Source organism: Salvelinus fontinalis, chromosome 16 (assembly GCF_029448725.1).
Source record: "Salvelinus fontinalis isolate EN_2023a chromosome 16, ASM2944872v1, whole genome shotgun sequence".
NCBI lineage: Eukaryota > Metazoa > Chordata > Actinopteri > Salmoniformes > Salmonidae > Salvelinus > Salvelinus fontinalis.
The window spans coordinates 13,233,690-13,255,690 of NC_074680.1; the positions used below are offsets into that span (position 1 = coordinate 13,233,690).

The following is a 22,001-nucleotide window of genomic DNA, read 5'->3' on the forward strand; positions in this document are numbered from 1 at the left end:
AAGAAAGGAAACAGTGAGTTCCTGTGCTTGTAACATTTAATTTCATAACTAGTACCCACCTTTGGTAAAATTAATAGTTACAAAGCCTCTCATGACTGAAAACTGCTCAATGAAGAACCCCAAATTCTACTCTAGTCTCATCCCTGGTTCCTCCTGATACTACAACTGGAATTCAATCACACAAGTACAGCTAGAAAGCTCTACTGTGGAAAAATCATAGATTCTGTGAAACAGGCAGTGTTTTTCTCTTGCTTTAAGGAGTTCTCAATGCAAATCAACCTGGTCTCAGAGCATTTCGTATTATTATGTGCGTAAATCTTGGGGGTTCCATTTAGTATGATATGTTTGTGGATGTCCATCAATAATTTCATATGATATGTTACAAATGACAATTCTTACTATATGTTAAGAATTTGCAAAACATACTATATGTTAACTTGCTAATGTTAGCTAAGCTAGGTTTTCTGTTTCAGGGTTAAGTTTAGGAGTTAGGTTAAAAAGTTAATGTTAGCGTTAGGGTGAGCTAAATGTAAATGGTGAGCTAAAACGACTAAGGTTAGGGTTAGGGGAAGGGTTAGCTAACATGCTAAGTAGTTGCAACATGTCTAAAAAGTAGCAAGTAGTGAAAAGTTGCTAATTACAATAATGCTAAAGATGAGATTCAAACTCGCAACCTTAGGGTTACAAAACTTAACATACCGTATCATACTAAGTATCCTGGATTTACATTTACTATGTTACGTCTATTGTATGAGACCAGGCTGTGCCAACAGTAAAACATGACCATAACAACCGCCATACACAAAGCCCTCTGCAAAGCAATAATATACAGCATGACACCACAGGCAGGCTTTAGGACCAAGTTTCTAAGTAGGCAGTGGTAACCAAAAAGAGAAGGAGCAGGCATTCATTCGGGAGTGAGTTTGAGTTGGTTCGCCAATTCAGACCGAAACGCTGCAGCATCAGCATCGCCACTATTACAGCAAGGTGAAGTAGAAACTACGCTCGCAAAAAGGCTGCACGTCCTTGGGACTTGGTGATCTAAAACGTGTTTTTGGTTGTTTATCATTTGTTAACATTAATAAATAAAAGTGGGAAAAGTGCAAAAAAGTGACAACTCTTTCCAGGATCCCTCCAAAAGGAGCCATGGATTGTATTAGAAGACACACTTTTATTAATATCGCTGTCAGCGTTTTGATAGGTAAGTAGACTATAGTCATTTATTTACATTTTTCTTGGCTATATTGCGCCACCGAGGAGTCAATTTCAGCAATGTAAAAAAAAAAAAATCTCTTTAGTTTGGTCTAGATACGCGGAATATACTTCATTCGATGTTTCAGTATCAGTTCCCCTCACGGTCATGATATGTTCTTCTTCTATGATAGGCATATTAATGAATTCATTTTATTGTGAGATGAATATACATTTCTGACCGAATCATTAGGGTTAACATACTTTTAGAGTCATTTAGAGTCATTCTTGCACCTGTAAAATTCAGAACGACACATGTCTATTTGTTAGGAAAGGTTGTGGCAGTCAACTTGTTTACTCAACGGATTTCTCTTGAGAAATATTGTTATTATTGTGTGATCATAGGTTTTAGGAATAATCGCCTGAGATGGTCAGATAAACATTTTGTGACCTATTGTAGCTTCAGATCAACTGTGATTATAAACATTACTGCCATTGAATAATTCTTTGCTATTTGACATTGTGATTCTTGGCACCTTGAATATTTGGAATGGTGTTGGATTATTTGAAAACAATATTCACATGGATAGTCCATGTTGTCAATATTTATTTGACTATGCCTCACTGTATTTCCTTAAAGAGTAAGCCTTCATTATCCTTACAGCCATATGCACATTTTCGCGATCTTCATAATCCATAATGTCTCAATCAGAGAGTTCCTGAGGAACCTGCTTGAATATGTCTGTTTTAACTGCAGTTTACATTTCTGCATATACTGTACCTGTATATAGTGCTTATTTCGAAAATAAGCACACTAAATTTACACACGCCATCCCACTGATTTATGAGTAATTATGACTGCACTCCCAGACACATTTATTACAAATAAAAAACTGAAATACCATTTAAAAAAAAATATATACTTAAAAGTAATTGTGGCACTAGAAGCTGATGTGTTCCTAATGCTAAATCATGCATTAGGAAAACACAATTTGTGTAAAATAAATATGACAGGAAAACACTCATGTAAGATTCATGAAGTTCAAATGTAAGTTCAATATGAATCATTTATATAATGTTGTTTTGGCTTGGTTTAAAACATGTTTACCTTGCATAAATCTCTCAACTTTTTAAATAGAAAAATGATATGAAAAACTGTCTTAATTAACAAATTATAGTAGGTCGTTTTGCTCTCCTTTATAGTGGCTTATTTATTTATGTTTAATGTAATCGTTCTTGCTATATATCACGGCAGAATATTCCTTAGATGAGGAACATTGAAGTATTTGACATCAAATGTGTTAATTACATCAGAACAAATTAGTAATTACACTGCAATAAAGTGGTATCAGCGGAACCAGAACTATTTTCACAGACCTTTATTACTTTAAATAGTGCAGCTTCACAGATTCTATTATTTTGGTAGTCATCCATGTGCTCAATAAAACTGAAGCATGTCTTGTAGATGGGACCGATCACCATAGTTTATCCAATACATCTTATTGTAATATATGCATTTATTTCCCAACTAAGTATTTCTTGTGATGAACTGTTAGTTTAGTCAAATAGAGGCCGGGAATTCCTAGCATGTATATACTATTTTGATAACAGGTTTATAATTTAATCGGGTCTGAAAACAACCAAAACAAATGCAGATTTGTAGTGTGCACATTTGTAGATAATCTAGCTTGCACTGTGCTGGCAGCTGCTACCATAGAACTACACAGATTTTCTCAATATTAAAACTTCAAATCACCAGCTTGTCCATTATATTTAGAAGTTTACCTATCTTGAAATGTTGTCTGTCTTGAATATTTTCAACCTGCAGTGTTATCTTAAGAATATCTTAAAATCAGGTTAAATATGTTCAATCCTTGACCTTGATGCAGTACCTTATAAGACAAAGGAGCTAATCGTGGACTACAGAAAAAGAAGGGCCAAGCACGCCCCCAAACACATTGACGGGGCTGTAGTGGAGCGTGTCGAGAGTTTCGAGTTACTTGGTGTTCACATCACTAAGGACCTATCATGGTCCAAACACACCAAGACAGTTGTGATAAGGGCATGACAACACCCCCTCAGGTGTCTGAAAAGATTTGGCATGGGACTTCAGATCATCAAAAAGTTCTATAGCTGCACCATCGAGAGCATCCTGACTGGTTCCATCACCGCTTGGTATAGCAACTACCAGTACATCACTGGGGCCAAGCTTCCTATGCCACGCGGTGTCAGAGGAAGGCCACAAATATTGTCAAAGACTCAAGCCACCCAAGTCATCAATCAATCAAATTTATTTATAAAGCCCTTTTTACATCAGCCGATGTCACAAAGTGCTGTACAGAAACCCAGCCTAAAACCCCAAACAGCAAGCAATGCAGATGTAGAAGCACATAGACTGTACTCTCTGCTACCACACGGCAGGCGGTACCAGAGCGCCAAATCTGGGACCAAAAAGGCTCCTTAACAGATTCTACCCCCAAGCCATAAAACTGCTGAACAGTTACTCAAATGGCTACCCAGACTATTTACATTATCGGCTTATTTTATTCTTATTTATTCTTATTTCTTGAACAGGCTCAATGTACACTCACTGGATTCTAACCACACACTCACACACACAGTGCAATCGGAAAGTATTCAGACCCCTTCACTTTTTCCACATTTTGTTATTAAAATATTTTTCCCTGATCAATCTACACACAATACCCCATAATGACAAAGCGAAAACAGGTTTTAAGAAATGTTAGCAAATTTATAAAAAAAAAAACTGAAATACCTTATTTACTTAAGTATTCAGATCCTTTGCTATGAGACTCAAAATTGAACTCAGGTGCATCCTGTTTCCATTTATCATCCTTGAGATGTTTCTACATCTTGATTGGAGTCCACCTGTGGTACATTCAATTGATTGGACATGATTTGGAAAGGCCCACACCTGTCTATATTAGGTCCCACAGTTGACAGTGCATGTCAGAGCAGCCGTGAGGTCGAAGGAATTGCCGTAGAGCTCCGAGACAGTATTGTGTCGAGGCACAGATCTGGGGAAGGCTACCAAAAAATGGCTGCAGCATTGAAGGTCCCCAAGAACACAGTGGCCTCCATCATTCTTCAATGGAACCACCAATACTCTTCCTAGAGCTGGCTGCCTGGCCAAAATGAGCAATCGGGGGAGAATGGCGGGGAGGGGAGGTGACCAAGAACCCGATGGTTACTTTGACCAAGGTCCAGAGTTCCTCTGTGGAGATGGGAGAACCTTCCAGAAGGACAACCATCTCTGCAGCACTCCACCAATCAGGCTTCTATGGTAGTGCCCAGACAGAAGCCACTCCTCAGTAAACGGCACATGACAGCCCGCTTGGAATTTGCCAAAAGGCACCTAAAGACTCGCAGACCATGAGAAACAAAATTCTCTGGTCTGATGAAACCAAGATTGAACTATTTGGCCTGAATGCCAATCGTCACGTCTGGAGGAAACCTGGCAACATCTTATAGTGAAGCATGGGGGTGGCAGCATCATGCTGTGGGGTTGTTTTTCAGCGGCAGGGACTGGGAGACTAGTCAGGTTTGAGAGAAAGATGAACGAAACAAAGTACAGAGAGATCCTTGATGAAAACCTTCTCCAGAGCGCTCAGGACCTCAGACTGGGGTGAAGGTTCATCTTCCAACAGGACAACGACCCTAAGCACACAGCCAAGACAAAGTGGCTTCGGGACAAGTCTCTGGATGTCCTTGAGTGGCCCAGCCAGAGCCTGGACTTGAACCCTATCTAACATCTCTGGAGAGACCTGAAAAGAGCTGTGCAGCGACGCTCCCCATCCAACCTGAAAGAGCTTGAGAGGATCCGCAGAGAAGAATGGGAGAAACTCCCAAAATACAATTTTGCCAAGCTTGTAGCATCCTACCCAAGAAGACTTGAGGCTGTAATCGCTGCCAAAGGTACTTTAGCAAAGTAATGAGTAAAGGGTCTGAATACTTATGTAAATGGGATATTTCAGTTTTTTTATAATAACCTGTTTTTCCTCTGCCACTATGCGGTATTGTATGTACATTGATGAGGAAAAAAATATATTGAATCCATTTTAGAATAAGCCTGTAAAGTAACAGCATTTTGAAAAAGTCAAGGGGTCTGAATTCTTTCCAAATGCACTGTACTACACTGAAAGTGGTAATCGGTGCCGTTAAAGATGAGGGAGGACAGAAAAAAATGTGTGAGCATGGTCTTATTTCTATTACAGCATATTTGATGACTGTCATTCATATTTCATTCACCCAGCTCAATGTATGTAACATTGAAAGGTTTATGCTACTACATGATTCTAAAATTGTCCCTATATCCATTCATGAGGTCGCTACAACCTAGCCTCTAAATGAACATTTACAAAGTAGGTGCACAGGTCGGGAGAAATTTGAGTAATCAAGGTGGCAAACATAGACACATTCAATACGACCTTGCACAATCTAGCTAAACTAGGGTTTAATCATTAGTCCAACAGTTGCAAACGAAAGTTTCTATTGGACAAATTCATGTTTATCCCTGTTTCTATCCATTTTCTTCCGTTTAAGAAATATTTTGTCAACAGAATCGGCAGAATGAATACATCCCTGATCACACGCAAACACAGTTCACTTTCATAGAGGCTACATACAAACAGCTTTCCAAGCCAAACCTTCATATCATAACCGCTACGCACAGCCTACATTGTTTCCACATATTAGCTAACGTCAAGTCAACATAGCTACTAGAACCAAAGCATTAGTAAACCCACTACAATCATGCAGTACAGTGTATAGTCAGCAAGCAGTTGAGCAGTTATTGGCGGGCCCCGGTGGCAATAAATTAATGAAACCAAAAGCTTGACTTGGAAGAGTTCCAGTGTTGGATAGCCATAGCCAGCTAGGTAACATAGCATCCCTCTCTGTTTGAGCCGGGTGTTTAAGTATGCTAAACTAGCTAGCTGCATTCGCTAGCTAAGTAAGTGGAAGTGAAAAAATATGAAATATAGCTAGCTCACTTGTTTCTCCTTAATTTTTGAAGAAATGAATTTGTTCAAAACTGTTCAACTATTGTCTTTTTATCTTTTTGAGTCAATTACTCACCACATTTTAAGCACTGCAGTGCTAGCTAGCTGTACAGTATGCTTTCAATAAAATATTCATTGTCTTTTATTTATTTTACATTTTTATTTTATTTCACCTTTATTTAACCAGGTAGGCTAGTTGAGAACAAGTTCTCATTTGCAACTGCGACCTGGCCAAGATAAAGCAAAGCAGTGTGACACAGACAACAACACAGAATTACACATGGAGTAAACAATAAATAAGCCAATAACACAATAATGACAATGACACAGTACAAAAAAGAAAGTCTATATACAGTGTGTGCAAAAAGCATTAGGAGGTAAGCAATAAATAGGCCATTGGAGCGAATAATTACAATTTAGCAGATTAACACTGGAGTGATAAATGAGCAAATGATGATGTGCAAGTAGAGATACTGGTGTGCAAAAGAGCAGAAAAGTAAATCAAATAAAAACAGTATGGGGATGAAATAGGTGGATTGGGTGGGCTATTTAAAGATGGACTATGTACAGCTGCAGCGATCGGTTAGCTGCTCAGATAGTTGATGTTTAAAGTTGGTGAGGGAAATAAAAGTCTCCAACTTCAGCGATTTTTGCAATTCGTTCCAGTCACTGGCAGCAGAGAACTGGAAGGAAAGGCGGCCAAATGAGGTGTTGGCTTTGGGGATGATCAGTGAGATATACCTGCTGGAACGTGTGCTACGGATGGTGGTGTTATCGTGACCAGTGAACTGAGATAAGGCAGAGTTTACCTAGCATAGACTTATAGATGACCTGGAGCCAGTGGGCCTGGCGACGAGTATGTAGCGGGGGCCAGCCGACTAGAGCATACAGGTCGCAGTGGTGGGTGGTATAAGGTGATTTGGTAACAAAACGGATGGCACTGTGATAGACTGCATCCAGTTTGCTGAGTAGAGTGTTGGAAGCTATTTTGTAGATGACATCGCCAAAGTCGAGGATCAGTAGGATAGTCAGTTTTACGAGGGTAAGTTTGGCGGCGTGAGTGAAGGAGGCTTTGTTGCGAAATAGAAAGCCGATTCTAGATTTGATTTTGGATTCGAGATGTTTAATATGAGTCTGGAAGGAGAGTTTACAGTCTAGCCAGACACCTAGGTATTTATAATTGTCCACATATTTTAGGTCGGAACCGTCCAGTGTGGTGATGCTAGTTGGGCGGGTGCGGGCAGCGAAGGGTTGAAAAGCATGCATTTGGTTTTACTAGCGTTTAAGAGCAGTTGGAGGCCACGGAAGGAGTGTTGTATGGCATTGAAGCTCGTTTTGAGGTTAGTTAGCACATTGTCCAAGGAAGGGCCAGAAGTATACAGAATGGTGTCGTCTGCGTAGAGGTGGATCAGGGAATCGCCCGCAGCAAGAGTGACATCATTGATACATATATACAGAGAAAAGAGTCGGCCCGAGAATTGAACCCTGTGGTACCCCCATAGAGACTGCCAGAGGTCTGGACAACATGCCCTCCGATTTGACACACTGAACTTTGTCTGCAAAGTAGTTGGTGAACCAGGCGAGGCAGTCATTAGAAAAACCAAGGCTATTGAGTCTGCCGATAAGAATACGGGGATTGACAGAGTCGAAAGCCTTGGCCAGGTCGATGAAGACGGCTGCACAGTACTGTCTTTTATCGATGGCGGTTATGATATCGTTTAGTACCTTGAGCGTGGCTGAGGTGCACCCGTGACCGGCTTGGAAGCCGGATTGCACAGTGGAGAAGGTACGGTGGGATTTGAAATGGTCAGTGATCTGTTTATTAACTTAACTTAACTATTAACTCTGTTTATTAACTTGGCGAAGACTTTAGATAGGCAGGTCAGGATGGATATAGGTGTGTAACAGTTTTGGTCTAGGGTGTCACCCCCTTTGAAGAGGGGATCTCAGACGATGTGAAAGAGAGGTTGAACAGGCTGGTAATAGGGGTTGCAGGTGGATAGTTTTAGAAAGAGAGGGTCCAGATTGTCTAGCCCAGCTGATTTGTACGGGTCCAGGTTTTGCAGCCCTTTCAGAACATCAGCTATCTGGATTTGGGTGAAGGAGAAATGGGGGAGTCCTGGGCAAAATGCTGTGGGGGGGTGCCGAGCTGGGTAGGGGTAGCCAGGTGGAAAGCATGTCCAGCCGTAGAAAAATGCTTATTGAAATTCTCAACTATCGTAGATTTATCGGTGGCGACAGTGTTTCCTAGCCTCTGACAGTGTTTCCAAGCAGCTGGGAGGAGGTGCTCTTATTCTCCATGGACTTTACAGTGTCCCAGAACTTTTGGTAGTTTGTGCTACAGGATACAAATTTCTGTTTGAAAAAGCTAGCCACAGGATGGGCTATTCGATGCTAATGCAGTACGCCACAGGATGTTTTTGTGCTGGTCAAGGGCAGTCAGGTCTGGAGTGAACCAAGGGCTATATCTGTTCTTAGTTTTACATTTTTTAAAATGGGGCATCCTTATTTAAGATGGTGAGGAAAGCACTTTTAAAGAATAACCAGGCATCCTCTACTGACGGAATGAGGTCAATATCCTTCTAGGATACCCGGGACAGGTCAATTAGAAAGGCCTGCTCACTGAAGTGTTTTAGGGAGCGTTTGACAGTGATGAGGGTTGGTCGTTTGACCGCGAACCCATTACGGACGCAGGCAATGAGGCAGTGATCACTGAGATCCTGGTAGAGGTGTATTTAGATTGCAAGTTGGTCAGGATGATATCTATGAGGGTGCCCTTGTTTACGGATTTAGGGTGGTACCTGGTAGGTTCCATGATAATTTGTGTGAGATTGAGGGCATCTAGCTTAGATTGTAGGACGGCCAGGGTGTTAAGCATATCCCAGTTTAGGTCACCTAACAGTGCAAATTCTGAAGATAAATGGGGGGCAATTAATTCACATATGGTGTCTAGGGCACAGCTGGGGGCTGAGGGGGGTCTATAACAAGCGGAAACAGTGAGAGACTTATTTCTGGTAAGGTGGATTTTAAAAGTAGAAGCTCGAACTGTTTGGGCACAGACCTGGATAGCATGACAGAACTCTGCAGGCTATCTCTGCAGTAGATTGCAACTCCATCCCCTTTGGCCGTTCTATCTTGACGGAAAATGTTGTAGTTGGGGATGGAAATTTCAGAATTTTTGGTAGCCTTCCTAAGCCAGGATTCAGACACAGCTAGGACATCAGGGTTGGCGGAGTGTGCTAAAGCAGTGAATAAAACAGTCTTAAGGAGGAGGCTTCTGATGTTAACATGCATAAAACCAAGGCTTTTATGGTTACAGAAGTCAACAAATGATAGCGCCTGGGGAATAGAAGTAGAACTAGGGGCTACAGGGCCTAACCTCTACATCACCAGAGGAACAGAGGAGGAGTAGGATAAGGGTACGCCTAAAGGCTATAAGAACTAGTCGTCAAGTGCGTTGGGGACAGAGAATAAAAGGAGCAGATTTCTGGGCGTGGTAGACTAGATTCAAGGAATAACGTACAGACAGAGTATGGTAAAATGTGAGTACAGTGGAGGTAAACCTAGGCGTTGAGTGACGAGGAGAGAGGTTTCGTCTCTTGAGGGACAAGTTAAGCCAGGTGAGGTCTCCGCATGTGTGTGGGGTGGGACGAAAGAGCTATCTCAGGCATTTTTTAAATGGTAAAAACTAGCCAAGACAGCAGTAGACAAGGCATATTGACATTAGATTGATGCATAAAGCAATCACAGGTGTTGATCAGGAGAGCTAAGACAACAACGGGTAAATAGCGATGAATGGGCAGAACGGGTCAGTTATGTACATACTGAGTTCGAGGCTGGGGCCGACAGGTAAACAAAAAGAGGTTCCGTGTTATTGAAACAGTCCAGGGGGCATCAGCTGTGTAGCAAGTGATCACAGGGTCAAAAGAGCAGCAATAGGTGAGTCAAGGTGCTGATCGGTAGTCACTACTACGCTAGGCGAGCAGGGGACACATCATTCAGAAAAGCTAGCGGGCCGAGGCTACATTTACATTTAAGTCATTTAGCAGACGCTCTTATCCAGAGCGACTTACAAATTGGTGCATTCACCTTATGATATCCAGTGGAACAACCACTTTACAATAGTGCATCTAAATCTTTTAAGGGGGGGGATTAGAAGGATTACTTTATCCTATCCTAGGTATTCCTTAAAGAGGTGGGGTTTCAGGTGTCTCCGGAAGGTGGTGATTGACTCCGCTGACCTGGCGTCGTGAGGGAGTTTGTTCCACCATTGGGGTGCCAGAGCAGCGAACAGTTTTGACTGGGCTGAGCGGGAACTGTACTTCCTCAGAGGTAGGGAGGCGAGCAGGCCAGAGGTGGATGAACGCAGTGCCCTTGTTTGGGTGTAGGGCCTGATCACAGCCTGAAGGTACGGAGGTGCCATTCCCCTCACAGCTCCGTAGGCAAGCACCATGGTCTTGTAGCGGATGCGAGCTTCAACTGGAAGCCAGTGGAGAGAGCGGAGGAGCGGGGTGACGTGAGAGAACTTGGGAAGGTTGAACACCAGACGGGCTGCGGCGTTCTGGATGAGTTGTAGGGGTTTAATGGCACAGGCAGGGAGCCCAGCCAACAGCGAGTTGCAGTAATCCAGACGGGAGATGACAAGTGCCTGGATTAGGACCTGCGCCGCTTCCTGTGTGAGGCAGGGTCGTACTCTGCGAATGATGTAGAGCATGAACCTACAGGAACGGGTCACCTCCGTGATGTTAGTTGAGAACGACAGGGTGTTGTCCAGGATCACGCCAAGGTTCTTAGCACTCTGGGAGGAGGACACAATGGAGTTGTCAACCGTGATGGCGAGATCATGGAACGGGCAGTCCTTCCCCGGGAGGAAGAGTAGCTCCGTCTTGCCGAGGTTCAGCTTGAGGTGGTGATCCGTCATCCACACTGATATGTCTGCCAGACATGCAGAGATGCGATTCGCCACCTGGTTATCAGAAGGGGGAAAGGAGAAGATTAATTGTGTGTCGTCTGCATAGCAATGAGAGGGAGGAGGGGGGGGGAATTCAGGAGGGAGGAGAAGGTGGCAAAGAGCTTCCTAGGGTTAGAGGCAGATGCTTGGAATTTAGAGTGGTAGAAAGTGGCTTTAGCAGCAGAGACAGAAGAGGAAAATGTAGAGAGGAGGGAGTGAAAGGATGCCAGGTCCGCAGGGAGGCGAGTTTTCCTCCATTTCCGCTCGGCTGCCCGGAGCCCTGTTCTGTGAGCTCGCAATGAGTCGTCGAGCCACGGAGCAGGAGGGGAGGACCGAGCCGGCCTGGAGGATAGGGGACATAGAGAGTCAAAGGATGCAGAAAGGGAGGAGAGGAGGGTTGAGGAGGCAGAATCGGGAGATAGGTTGGAGAAGGTTTGAGCAGAGGGAAGAGATAATAGGATGGAAGAGGAGAGAGTAGCGGGGGAGAGAGAGCGAAAGTTGGGACAGCGCGATACCATCCGAGTAGGGGCAGAGTGGGAAGTGTTGGATGAGAGCGAGAGGGAAAAGGATACAAGGTAGTGGTCGGAGACTTGGAGGGGAGTTGCAATGAGATTAGTGGAAGAACAGCATCTAGTAAAGATGAGGTCAAGCGTATTGCCTGCCTTGTGAGTAGGGGGGGAAGGTGAGAGGGTGAGGTCAAAAGAGGAGAGGAGTGGAAAGAAGGAGGCAGAGAGGAATGAGTCAAAGGTAGACGTGGGGAGGTTAAAGTCACCCAGAACTGTGAGAGGTGAGCCATCCTCAGGAAAGGAACTTATCAAGGCGTCAAGCTCCGTGATGAACTCTCCAAGGGAACCTGGAGGGCGATAAATGATAAGGATGTTAAGCTTGAAAGGGCTGGTAACTGTGACAGCATGGAATTCAAAGGAGGCGATAGACAGATGGGTCAGGGGAGAAAGAGAGAATGTCCACTTGGGAGAGATGAGGATCCCAGTGCCACCACCTCGCTGACCAGAAACTCTCGGGGTGTGCGAGAACACGTGGGCAGACGAGGAGAGAGCAGTAGGAGTAGCAGTGTTATCTGTGGTAATCCATGTTTCCGTCAGTGCCAAGAAGTCGAGGGACTGGAGGGAAGCATAGGCTGAGATGAACTCTGCCTTGTTGGCAACAGATCGGCAGTTCCAAAGGCTGCCGGAGACCTGGAACTCCACGTGGGTCGTGCGCGCTGGGACCAGCGCGACCAGTTCTTCATTGACATCGTAACAGAATAGCCTGTTGAGACCACATCGGGCGATCACGTCGGCAGTCCAGTAGTGATGGATCGGCGAGGCTCCATGTCAACCATAAAGGGTCCAGGCCAATTGGCAAAGGAGGTATTGTAGTGTCACAAGCCGGCTCATAGCCTGTGACAAATGAGAGGACACGAACAACAGGTATAGGCCAATTTAAAAGTGTTCTTTATTATTAAGCAAACTATTAACTTAAACTAAGAAATAGGAATGAGGTGTGGATGTATCTGTATGTAAAGTGCATGGGTGCATGAATATGTGTGTGTGAACATGACTGAGTGAAAACTATGCAAAACTAAAAAGGAACAAACAAATCATGAGCATACCTGGAGGAGCAGAGAGAGAGAGCAAAACAGGGAGAGGTGATTAGTAAGCAGTTTTATGCCCTGAGCCCAGGTGGCTCCAATCACTTAACGACCCTCCTCTGCCTGCAGGAGGAACCGCCCCCTGCACTGCAGAGGAGGAGCCGTGACACCCCCCTCCTTAAAATGAGGGTCCCACCCTCAACCCAACTTCCTCCAACATAATCAAAATAATTCAAATTTCCCCAAAAACAAATAAACAAAAAAAAAACAATCCCGGCTCCTAGCAGTAGCCCCGTGTCCCCCAGCCGACTGTCCGTCCCTCAAACTCGGCAGCCCTGGTACCTGGGGAGCAATTTAAGAGGAAAGAGGCACAGACAGCCCGTAGGGGTCAACAGAGAAAAGGTACAAGCTAGGTTAAAGGAGCACGGGACAGAGCATCAGCAATGATATTATCCTTACCCTTAATGTGCCTAATATCAAGGTTGAATGGTTGCAAGAACAAAGCCCAACGCATCAGGCGCTGGTTGGGGTTTTGCAGGGACCTCAGAAAAACCAGTGGGTTGTGGTCAGTGAACACAGTTAAAGGGGTCAAACCAGAACCAACATAGACCTCGAAGTGCTGTAAAGCCCAAATGAGACCTAAAGCCTCCTTTTCAATTACAGAATAGTTTTTCTGATACTTATTAAATTTTCGGGAGAAGAAACTGACTGGACACTCAACCTTGTTGTCATTCTCCTGGAGAAGCACAGCCCCAGCACCGATTTGACTGGCGTCTACCTGCAATTTGAAAGGTTTCCCAAAATTTGGTGCTGCCAACACAGGTGCCAAACACAAAAGAGTCTTAACTGCATCAAATGCCTCTTGACACTGGGTGGACCAGATAAATTCAGCCTTGGCCTTCAACAGATTGGTCAGTGGGGACACTACTACCGAAAAGTTTTTACAAAAAGCACGGTAGTACCCCGCCATTTCCAGGAAGCACATCAGTTCTTTCTTTGTAGAGGGCTGTGGGAACTGCTTCACAGCCTGAACCTTGGCTTCCACGGGACAGACAAATCCCTGACCCACAACCTTGCCTAGGTATGTGACTGTAGCTTTGGCAAACTCACATTTTGCCAAATTAATACCTGTGTCCAACATAGACTGCATCTCTGTTTCCAGTTTTAGTCTCTTCTCCTCAGATACACGATCAAATCTGTGTTTGATAGGCTTAGCATCTCCGATGTCTATATCATGTTCAATTAAGTGGGTTTGTGATGGAGTGTCAGAAAACAAAACAGGGTAGTTTCTAATAAGAGCTACCAATTCATCACGTTTCTCAGGGTCTAAATGATCTACCAAAACCCCAAGGTTTTGCAAAGTCTGAGAGTTTTTCAACCGACCTTGTAAGACCTCATCTGAAACTTTAACTTCCTCTTCTCCCCCCTCCACCAAATTAAAGCCACAAGATGCAGGGACTGGGGCAGCAGTCAACACTGACCTCACTGCTGGAGTGCCTTCAACTTTGCTTAGATCACGGGAGTGATAACATTTTAACAGGTTCACATGGCATAATTTAGAGGACTTCCTATGACTAGGGGTTTCAATAAGATAGTTCAAATCTGACACTTTACGCAACACAGTGAAAGGACCACAGTATTTTGCCTGAAAAGGTGAACTTACAAGAGGCAGAAGAGCAAGTACCCGATCACCGGGACTAAACTCACGCAGCTCAGCCTGTCCGTCATATTTCAGTTTCATTTTCCGTTGAGAACATTTTAGTTTTTCTTTCGCTAGTTCACCAGCCCTATACAACTTCAACCTAAAACCATTTATATAGTCAATAAGGTTCCGAGGTGGTTCCTCAGGCAAACAACCATCCTGCAACACTGCTAAAGGCCCACGCACCTTATGGCCAAACACTAAGTCATTTGGGCTAAACCCTGTGCTTTCCTGCACTACTTCACGAGCAGCTAGTAACAGCCAAGGTAACCCCTCCTCCCAGTCGGCAGACAGTTCCGTACAATATGCACGAAGCAAGGATTTTAAAGTTTGATGAAAACGTTCCAAAGCTCCCTGGCTCTGGGCATGGAACGCAGTAGACTTGTTGTGTTTAACTTTAAGCTGTTTGAGAACCTGAGCAAATAAATGAGAGGTAAAGTTAGACCCCTGATCTGACTGGATGGTTTTTGGAATCCCAAATGTTGAAATAAATTGAGTTAAAGCTTTAACTACTAATTTTGAAGTTATGGTACGCAAGGAAAAAGCTGCCGGATATCTGGTTGCTTGACACATAACAGTTAATAAGTAGCTATGACCTGACTTGGACCTTGGTAATGGCCCAACACAATCGATAATAAGATGCTCAAAAGGTTGCCCTACGGCTGGTATTGGATACAACGGTGCAGGCTTTACAACCTGATTTGGCTTGCTTGTGCGCTGACACGTATCACAAGTTTTAATAAACTGAGATACATCCCGCTTTAAACGTGGCCAGAAAAAATAACGAAGTATACGATCATACGTTTTACGAACACCCATATGACCTGCCACATCACCATGTGAAGTTTGCAACACTTTATTTCGCAAAGTAGTAGGTACAACTATTTGAAAGACTGGTTCTCCTAAACCCTTATCATAGTGTGGAACCCATTTCCTGACCAACAGCCCATCAAGAAGAAAATAACACTGAGCACTATTCCTCACCACTGAATCAGGAACCACTTTATCAAACAGATCAGCCAAAGTAGTATCGGCTTTTTGCTCAGCCATCAATGAATCTCTAGAACTAGTCAACTGTTCTGTCTGGAGTTTGACTGGCAACTCAAGACTTTCTGGCTTACTCTCAATCTCCTTACGAGAGGCTGCGCGGGTAACCGCACAAGCTGGAAATACCTCAGGAGACACACAGTTCTGATCCGGAGATTCCCTTGCAGGTGACACTGAAGGTTGCTTCTTACAGATGTTTAATTTGCCATCTGCCCACACCTTACTACCTGCCAAGTCATTCCCCAAAATCATGTGCACTCCCTCTACTGGCAACTGAGGTCTAACCCCAACATCTACATCACCCTCTACCAGACCACATTTTAGGGTAACTTCATGTAAAGGACAAGAGAATGGAACTAAACCCATACCACATACCATTACACAACGGCCAGTATCAGACTCTTTAGAGAACGGCAAAACAGATTCCAGAATAAAAGAATCTAAAGCTCCAGTGTCTCTTAGGATCTTGATTTTAACATTCTGGTTGCCATCTACCAGGGACACTACACCATCTGAAATAAAGGCTGAAAAATCACAGCGGGAAAACTGAGAATCAAACTCAACTAGTGGCTGAAACAGCTCACCCTGGTGGTCAGAGGCTGTAACAGGACTTGCCATCACAGCAGGTTTAACTTGAACTGACTGTTTTGATTTAAGCAGAGGACAATTTTTCTTCCAATGTCCTTCAACTAAGCAGTAGCGACAGGTATTAGCATTAACCGGTGCTTTAAGTCTTCCAGACCCAAACTTCTGCCGAGGCCTTTTGAAAAAATCTCCAAAAAAAGGCGACCTCCTATTCCTAGGAGTAAAGTTATTTTTATGGTACATGTCACTGTTTGACTCAAAATGGCTTTTATGTGTTAGCCTGTACTCATCTGCAAGGATTGCTGCATCACTTGGAGACTTAACTTTACGTTCATTCATGTATGTAGCAACCTGGTCAGGAACAGAATTTTTGAACTGTTCTAACACAATCAAATTAGACAGACCCTCAAAAGTACTAACTTCAGAAGCTGTACACCAACGATTAAATGCAGAAGTCAAATCACAAACAAACTCAGAATAGGTTTGTGAATCTAACTTTTTCCTGTAACGAAAACGTTGACGATATGCCTCTGGCACAAGCTCGTAGACCTTCAGAACTGCTGATTTAACTTTAGCATAAACTTTACTGTCAGCTACACTCAGTGCTGCAAAAGCCTCACGTGCTTTACCTGTAAGTACACATTGCAACAACGTAGTCATGTCCAAATCTGACCAAGCTCTAGCTTCCGCAATACGCTCAAATAAAGTAAAGTATGTGTCTGGATCTGACTCATCAAATTTAGGCAACAAATGAAGATTCTGTGAAACATCAAACTGTGGTAGTCTTTCCGGTCTATTAGCATTTCTCAATCGCTCTATCTCTAATTGCATTTGCATTTGCTCTAATTGCATTTGCCTTTGCATTTGCAACAGTTCCCTCTGCTGCTCAAAAGTTAATGAAGGGCTAGCCTGAAAACTTGCACCCTCACTACTAGCAGACTGACCGCCAAAAACACCCATTTCCCTAAGACCCTGCTTTAAGCTAGTTTTAACAGTCTCTTTAATTTTTTTATCAACAATCTCAATCTGATAATGTTCAGCAATTTCAATTAACTGCTCCTTAGTACACAACTCTAAGGCTACCTCTGAAGGAGCTTGAACAAAACTACTCAAAATGGAAGACATTTTCCTCAACCAATACAACTATTACAAATGCTCAAAAAAAACACAACTCACCTGCTGTCAATCTGGGTTCAAGGACAAGAGCCACACCCCACTATCCTCCAAAAACTACTAACTAACTGGCCCTGGTCTTCGTGCAGTCACATGTGGTGGGGTTTTATGCACACAAAACCAGTGGAGTGGAAAAGACAACCAGAAACTGGCAGCCCTCCCATAACCACGGAGGTGCTCCCGAGCCGATGTAGGGGAAAAGGGAAAAGGATGCTCTACCCACGTTCACTGCCACCTAAAACAAAAACACCACAAGCCTCCTATTGACACTTGCTGATATGCCTGAACAGGAGAGGACTCCCACCTGAACAAAACCCAGAAAAACACACAGTGAATTGCTTAGCTACCAAGCTAACTGAACCAAAAGAACACATGGCTCTCAACTCTCTCTTAAACAAAATTGGCCCAACCAAAACATCCACTCAAACAAAAAAAAAATGGTCAATCTGAACTAAACTAACCCAAGTTAACTACTATCCCGGACGAGTCCCCACTTGTCACAAGCCGGCTCATAGCCTGTGACAAATGAGAGGACACGAACAACAGGTATAGGCCAATTTAAAAGTGTTCTTTATTATTAAGCAAACTATTAACTTAAACTAAGAAATAGGAATGAGGTGTGGATGTATCTGTATGTAAAGTGCATGGGTGCATGAATATGTGTGTGTGAACATGACTGAGTGAAAACTATGCAAAACTAAAAAGGAACAAACAAATCATGAGCATACCTGGAGGAGCAGAGAGAGAGAGCAAAACAGGGAGAGGTGATTAGTAAGCAGTTTTATGCCCTGAGCCCAGGTGGCTCCAATCACTTAACGACCCTCCTCTGCCTGCAGGAGGAACCGCCCCCTGCACTGCAGAGGAGGAGCCGTGACAGTAGCCCTAGAATGCGATGATCCGGAGTAATGATCCGGTGTAATGATCCAAAGCGGCAGGAATCCGGTGATATGGTAGAGAGAAGCAGCCCGATATGCTCTGGGTTGATATCGCGCCGTGCAGACTGGCAGGTGTTGTCCGAGCTAAGGCTGGCTGATGACGGGGGAAAAAGGCGAGGAGGCTAACAAAGACTATTGGCTAGTTAACTGGTATCTCCTGATGGAAGTTCCAGTTATAACGAATAAAAATACAGATCCATACCACGTTGAGTGAGGCGGGTTGCCGGAAAGTATATTTAGTTCGTAGATAGAATGTGAGATTAAGATATATACAAAAAAGACCGGCTATTTACACAGGAAAAGACAAAAGACAAAGACAGAGACAAAAAAAAATTAGGTCAGGGCACTGTGCAGGCCAGTCAAGTTCTTCCACACTGTTTTATACAAACCATTTCTGTATGGACCTCACGTTTTACACGGGGGCATTGTCATTCTGAAATAGCAAAGGGCCTTCCCCAAACTGTTTCCACACAGTTGGAAGCACAGAATGTCATTGTATGCTGTCGTGTTAAGATTTCCCTTCACTGGAACTAAGGGGCCTAGCCCAAACAATGAAAAACAACCCCAGACCATTATTCCTCCTCCACCAAACTTTACAGTTGGCACTATGCAATGGGGCAAGGTAGCGTTCTCCTGGCATCCGCCAAACCCAGATTTGTCCGTCGGTGTCACGCCCTGGCCTTATTATTCTTTGTTTTCTTGATTATTTTAGTTAGGTCAGGGTGTGACATGGGTAATGTTTATGTTTTGTTGGTTTTGGATGTTTATTTGGTAAAGGGGTTATGGGGTGTAAAATATGGTTTTGTGTTTAGTGTAGAGGTCTAGCGTTGTCTATGTTGGTGAGTGATCTAGAAGAGTCTATGGTTACCTGAATGAGTTCCCAATTAGAGACAGCTGATGTCGGTTGTCTCTGATTGGGAGCCTTATTTAGGGTAGCCATAGGCTCTCATTAATGGTGGGTAATTCTGTCACGATCGTTCTCCTCCTCTTCGTCTGAAGAGGAGAAGCATGGGTCGGACCAATACGCGTCAAGGTATGCAGTCATAATGAATTTATTTAAATGAAAGACGAACACTTAATACAAACTATACAAAATAACAAAACGACCGTGAAGCTACAAACGTTGTGCATAGACAGACATGCTACAAACGTTCTGACATAGACAATTACCCACAATTAATGAGAGCCTATGGCTACCCTAAATAAGGCTCCCAATCAGAGACAACCGACATCAGCTGTCTCTAATTGGGAACTCATTCAGGTAACCATAGACTCTTCTAGATCACTCACCAACATAGACAACGCTAGACCTCTACACTAAACACAAAACCATATTTTACACCCCATAACCCCTTTACCAAATAAACATCCAAAACCAACAAAACATAAACATTACCCATGTCACACCCTGACCTAACTAAAATAATCAAGAAAACAAAGAATAATAAGGCCAGGGCGTGACAGTCGGACTGCCAGATGGTGAAGTGTGTTTCATCACTCCAGAGAACGCATTTCCACTGCTCCAGAGTCAAATGGCGGCGAGTTTTACACCACTCCAGCTGATGTTTGGCATTGCGCATGGTCATCTTAGGCTTGTGTGCGACTGCTCGGCCTTGGAAACCGATTTCATGAAGCTCCTGACAAACACTTTTTGTGCTGAAGTTGCTTCCAGAGGCAGTTTGGAACTCAAGCTACTCGCTTCGGCACTTGGTGTTCCCGTTCTGTGAGCTTGTGTGGTGTATATAATTTTGCGGCTGAGCCGTTGTTGCTCCTAGATGTTTCCACTTCACAGTAACAGCATGAGTGTGGCGGAAGTGGCCAAATTCACTAATTTGAAGGTGTGTCCACATACATTTGTATATATAACGTATTACCTCAATTACCTCAACTAACCCGAACGCCTGCGCATTGACTCGGTACTGGTATCCATTGTATATAGCCTCGTTATTGTTCATTTATTGTGTTTCTGTTTTTACTTTAGTTTATTGAGCGAATCTTTCTTACTTACTCTGCATTGTTGGTTAAGCGCTCGTAAGTAAGCATTTCACGGTAAGGTCTATTATACCTGTTGTGACAAATACAATTTGCATTGGTTTTTATAAAGCAAGAGACATTAAAAGTGAAGCCATTCTTCTCTACTGATTTTATGTATTATTTCCTGGCATTGCTTAGATAGCTCACCAATGGCATTGGTTTTCTGGTGCATAGTTGATGCGCTGCCCTTATTACCCACATAACTGATTAGATAACCTATCCAATGGTCATCACAGTAAAATCACAAAAAGATAGATTCCGTAAGGGAAAACAGGACACAGTTCTCACTCTGAATTAGCAAATATTGGTATCATTTTCACCTCTGTGGCACAATCAATTAGTTCTTCTTCTAGCATACTAATGAAAATAGACCATCTACAACTTAGTTTGCATAACAGGTTTGAGCATTTGTTGTTCTGCAAGATGACGAAAATGTTTTCCAGTAAATGCCAGTTAACTATTACCAGAATTATGCCTCTTTGTCTCAGTCTAAATAGCCCTGTGCATTGTTTGTGTTTGACTTTTGCTTTTAGTATGATTGAAGAAGCAACTGCCAAAAGGAAGGAAGGAATCAAAACCTGATTTGAGGTTACTTATGAAAATATAATTGATTCATTAAAATAACCATGTATGACTCAGAGACACTCTCATTGGAATCATTGAGCTATAGTGGTATGTACTGTAGGGCTTTTTGTTCACTGTATACTTTTCAATAACCAAGAAGAGAAAAGAGGCTACCTGCTTAACTTAATTTGTGTTTCAATAAGAAGAACCGCAATTAACGTCTGTTCCCTCCCTCCAGTAATGCTTAGTATTCTGTCTAGGTGAAATTAACACCAACAGCAGACAGCAAAGGGAATTTCTCTATATATTGCCTCTGAAATCTACTGTCCATACTTGCTGAAACTTCACATTTATTTCAAGTACTTGTACTCTAACTTAATTTGAATATTTTTAATTTATATACAAGCTGAATGAATTCAATGCAAGTGCCAGTTACGTTTTTCTTGGAACAGATCCAATCTATAAAATAATAAACTCATGTTGATGTGACTTCTAGCAGGCATGTTTCATGAGTAGAGTGGTACACTGGTTCCGTATTTCCTACACGACGTACTGGACGACATGTATTTTACTGGAGAAAATCTCAGTTGGGAGGGAGCTCCTTTAGTGAGGATACTGCTATTGTAAACAGTCTTTGTACAGGAATATGTACAGTACACCATATTATCGTAGATAGATGCAGTGTTTCCCCTAGGATTTATTTCAGCAAAGTAAGTAGTGGGGGTCACTGCCTCCCGTGAGATTTTTTTTATAGAACGACTGTGATAAGGTCATTTCTGGTGATTTAAAAAAATACATTCTACTCCCAAATGCATGAAAATGTAATTATGTTGACACCATCGGAAATATAACTGATGCGTGCCTATACACTGTAGGGAGATGATGAGGAGCAAGCAGTGGCTATGCACTCACGGCTCTAATTTGCACCACTGCTCAATCTGTTTGAACTTATTAAGGATGGTGCGAGATTTTGTCATCTAAGCCCTTTTTCTACATACCCAGAGTCAGAACTCATGTATAGCATTTTTATGTCTCTGCGTGCAGTTTGCAGGGGCATGAGGCGTTGGAGAGCCATTGTCTTTACACTATACCACTCAGAGGGGTGTCCCACACTACTGTACATACCAAAGTGGCTTGGGAAAGAGAGTTTTGAAGCTAGATCACTCTCTTTACACTTCAAAACTATGTGTTGTGGAACTAGTATGTG

The 22,001-nt window shown here is 43.1% G+C and overlaps 1 protein-coding gene across 1 annotated transcript in view; it reads left to right on the forward strand.

Annotated features, from left to right (window-relative positions):
* The first annotated feature begins 835 nt into the window (after nucleotides 1–835).
* The window catches only part of LOC129812664 (tyrosine-protein kinase receptor-like), an 85,337-nt gene continuing 64,171 nt past the window's right edge, over nucleotides 836–22,001 (forward strand). Inside the window, exon 1 of the mRNA XM_055864424.1 lies at nucleotides 836–1,201. Within this exon, the coding sequence (XP_055720399.1) occupies nucleotides 1,147–1,201 (55 nt within the window). The 5' untranslated portion in view covers nucleotides 836–1,146. The remainder of the gene's footprint in view (nucleotides 1,202–22,001) is intronic.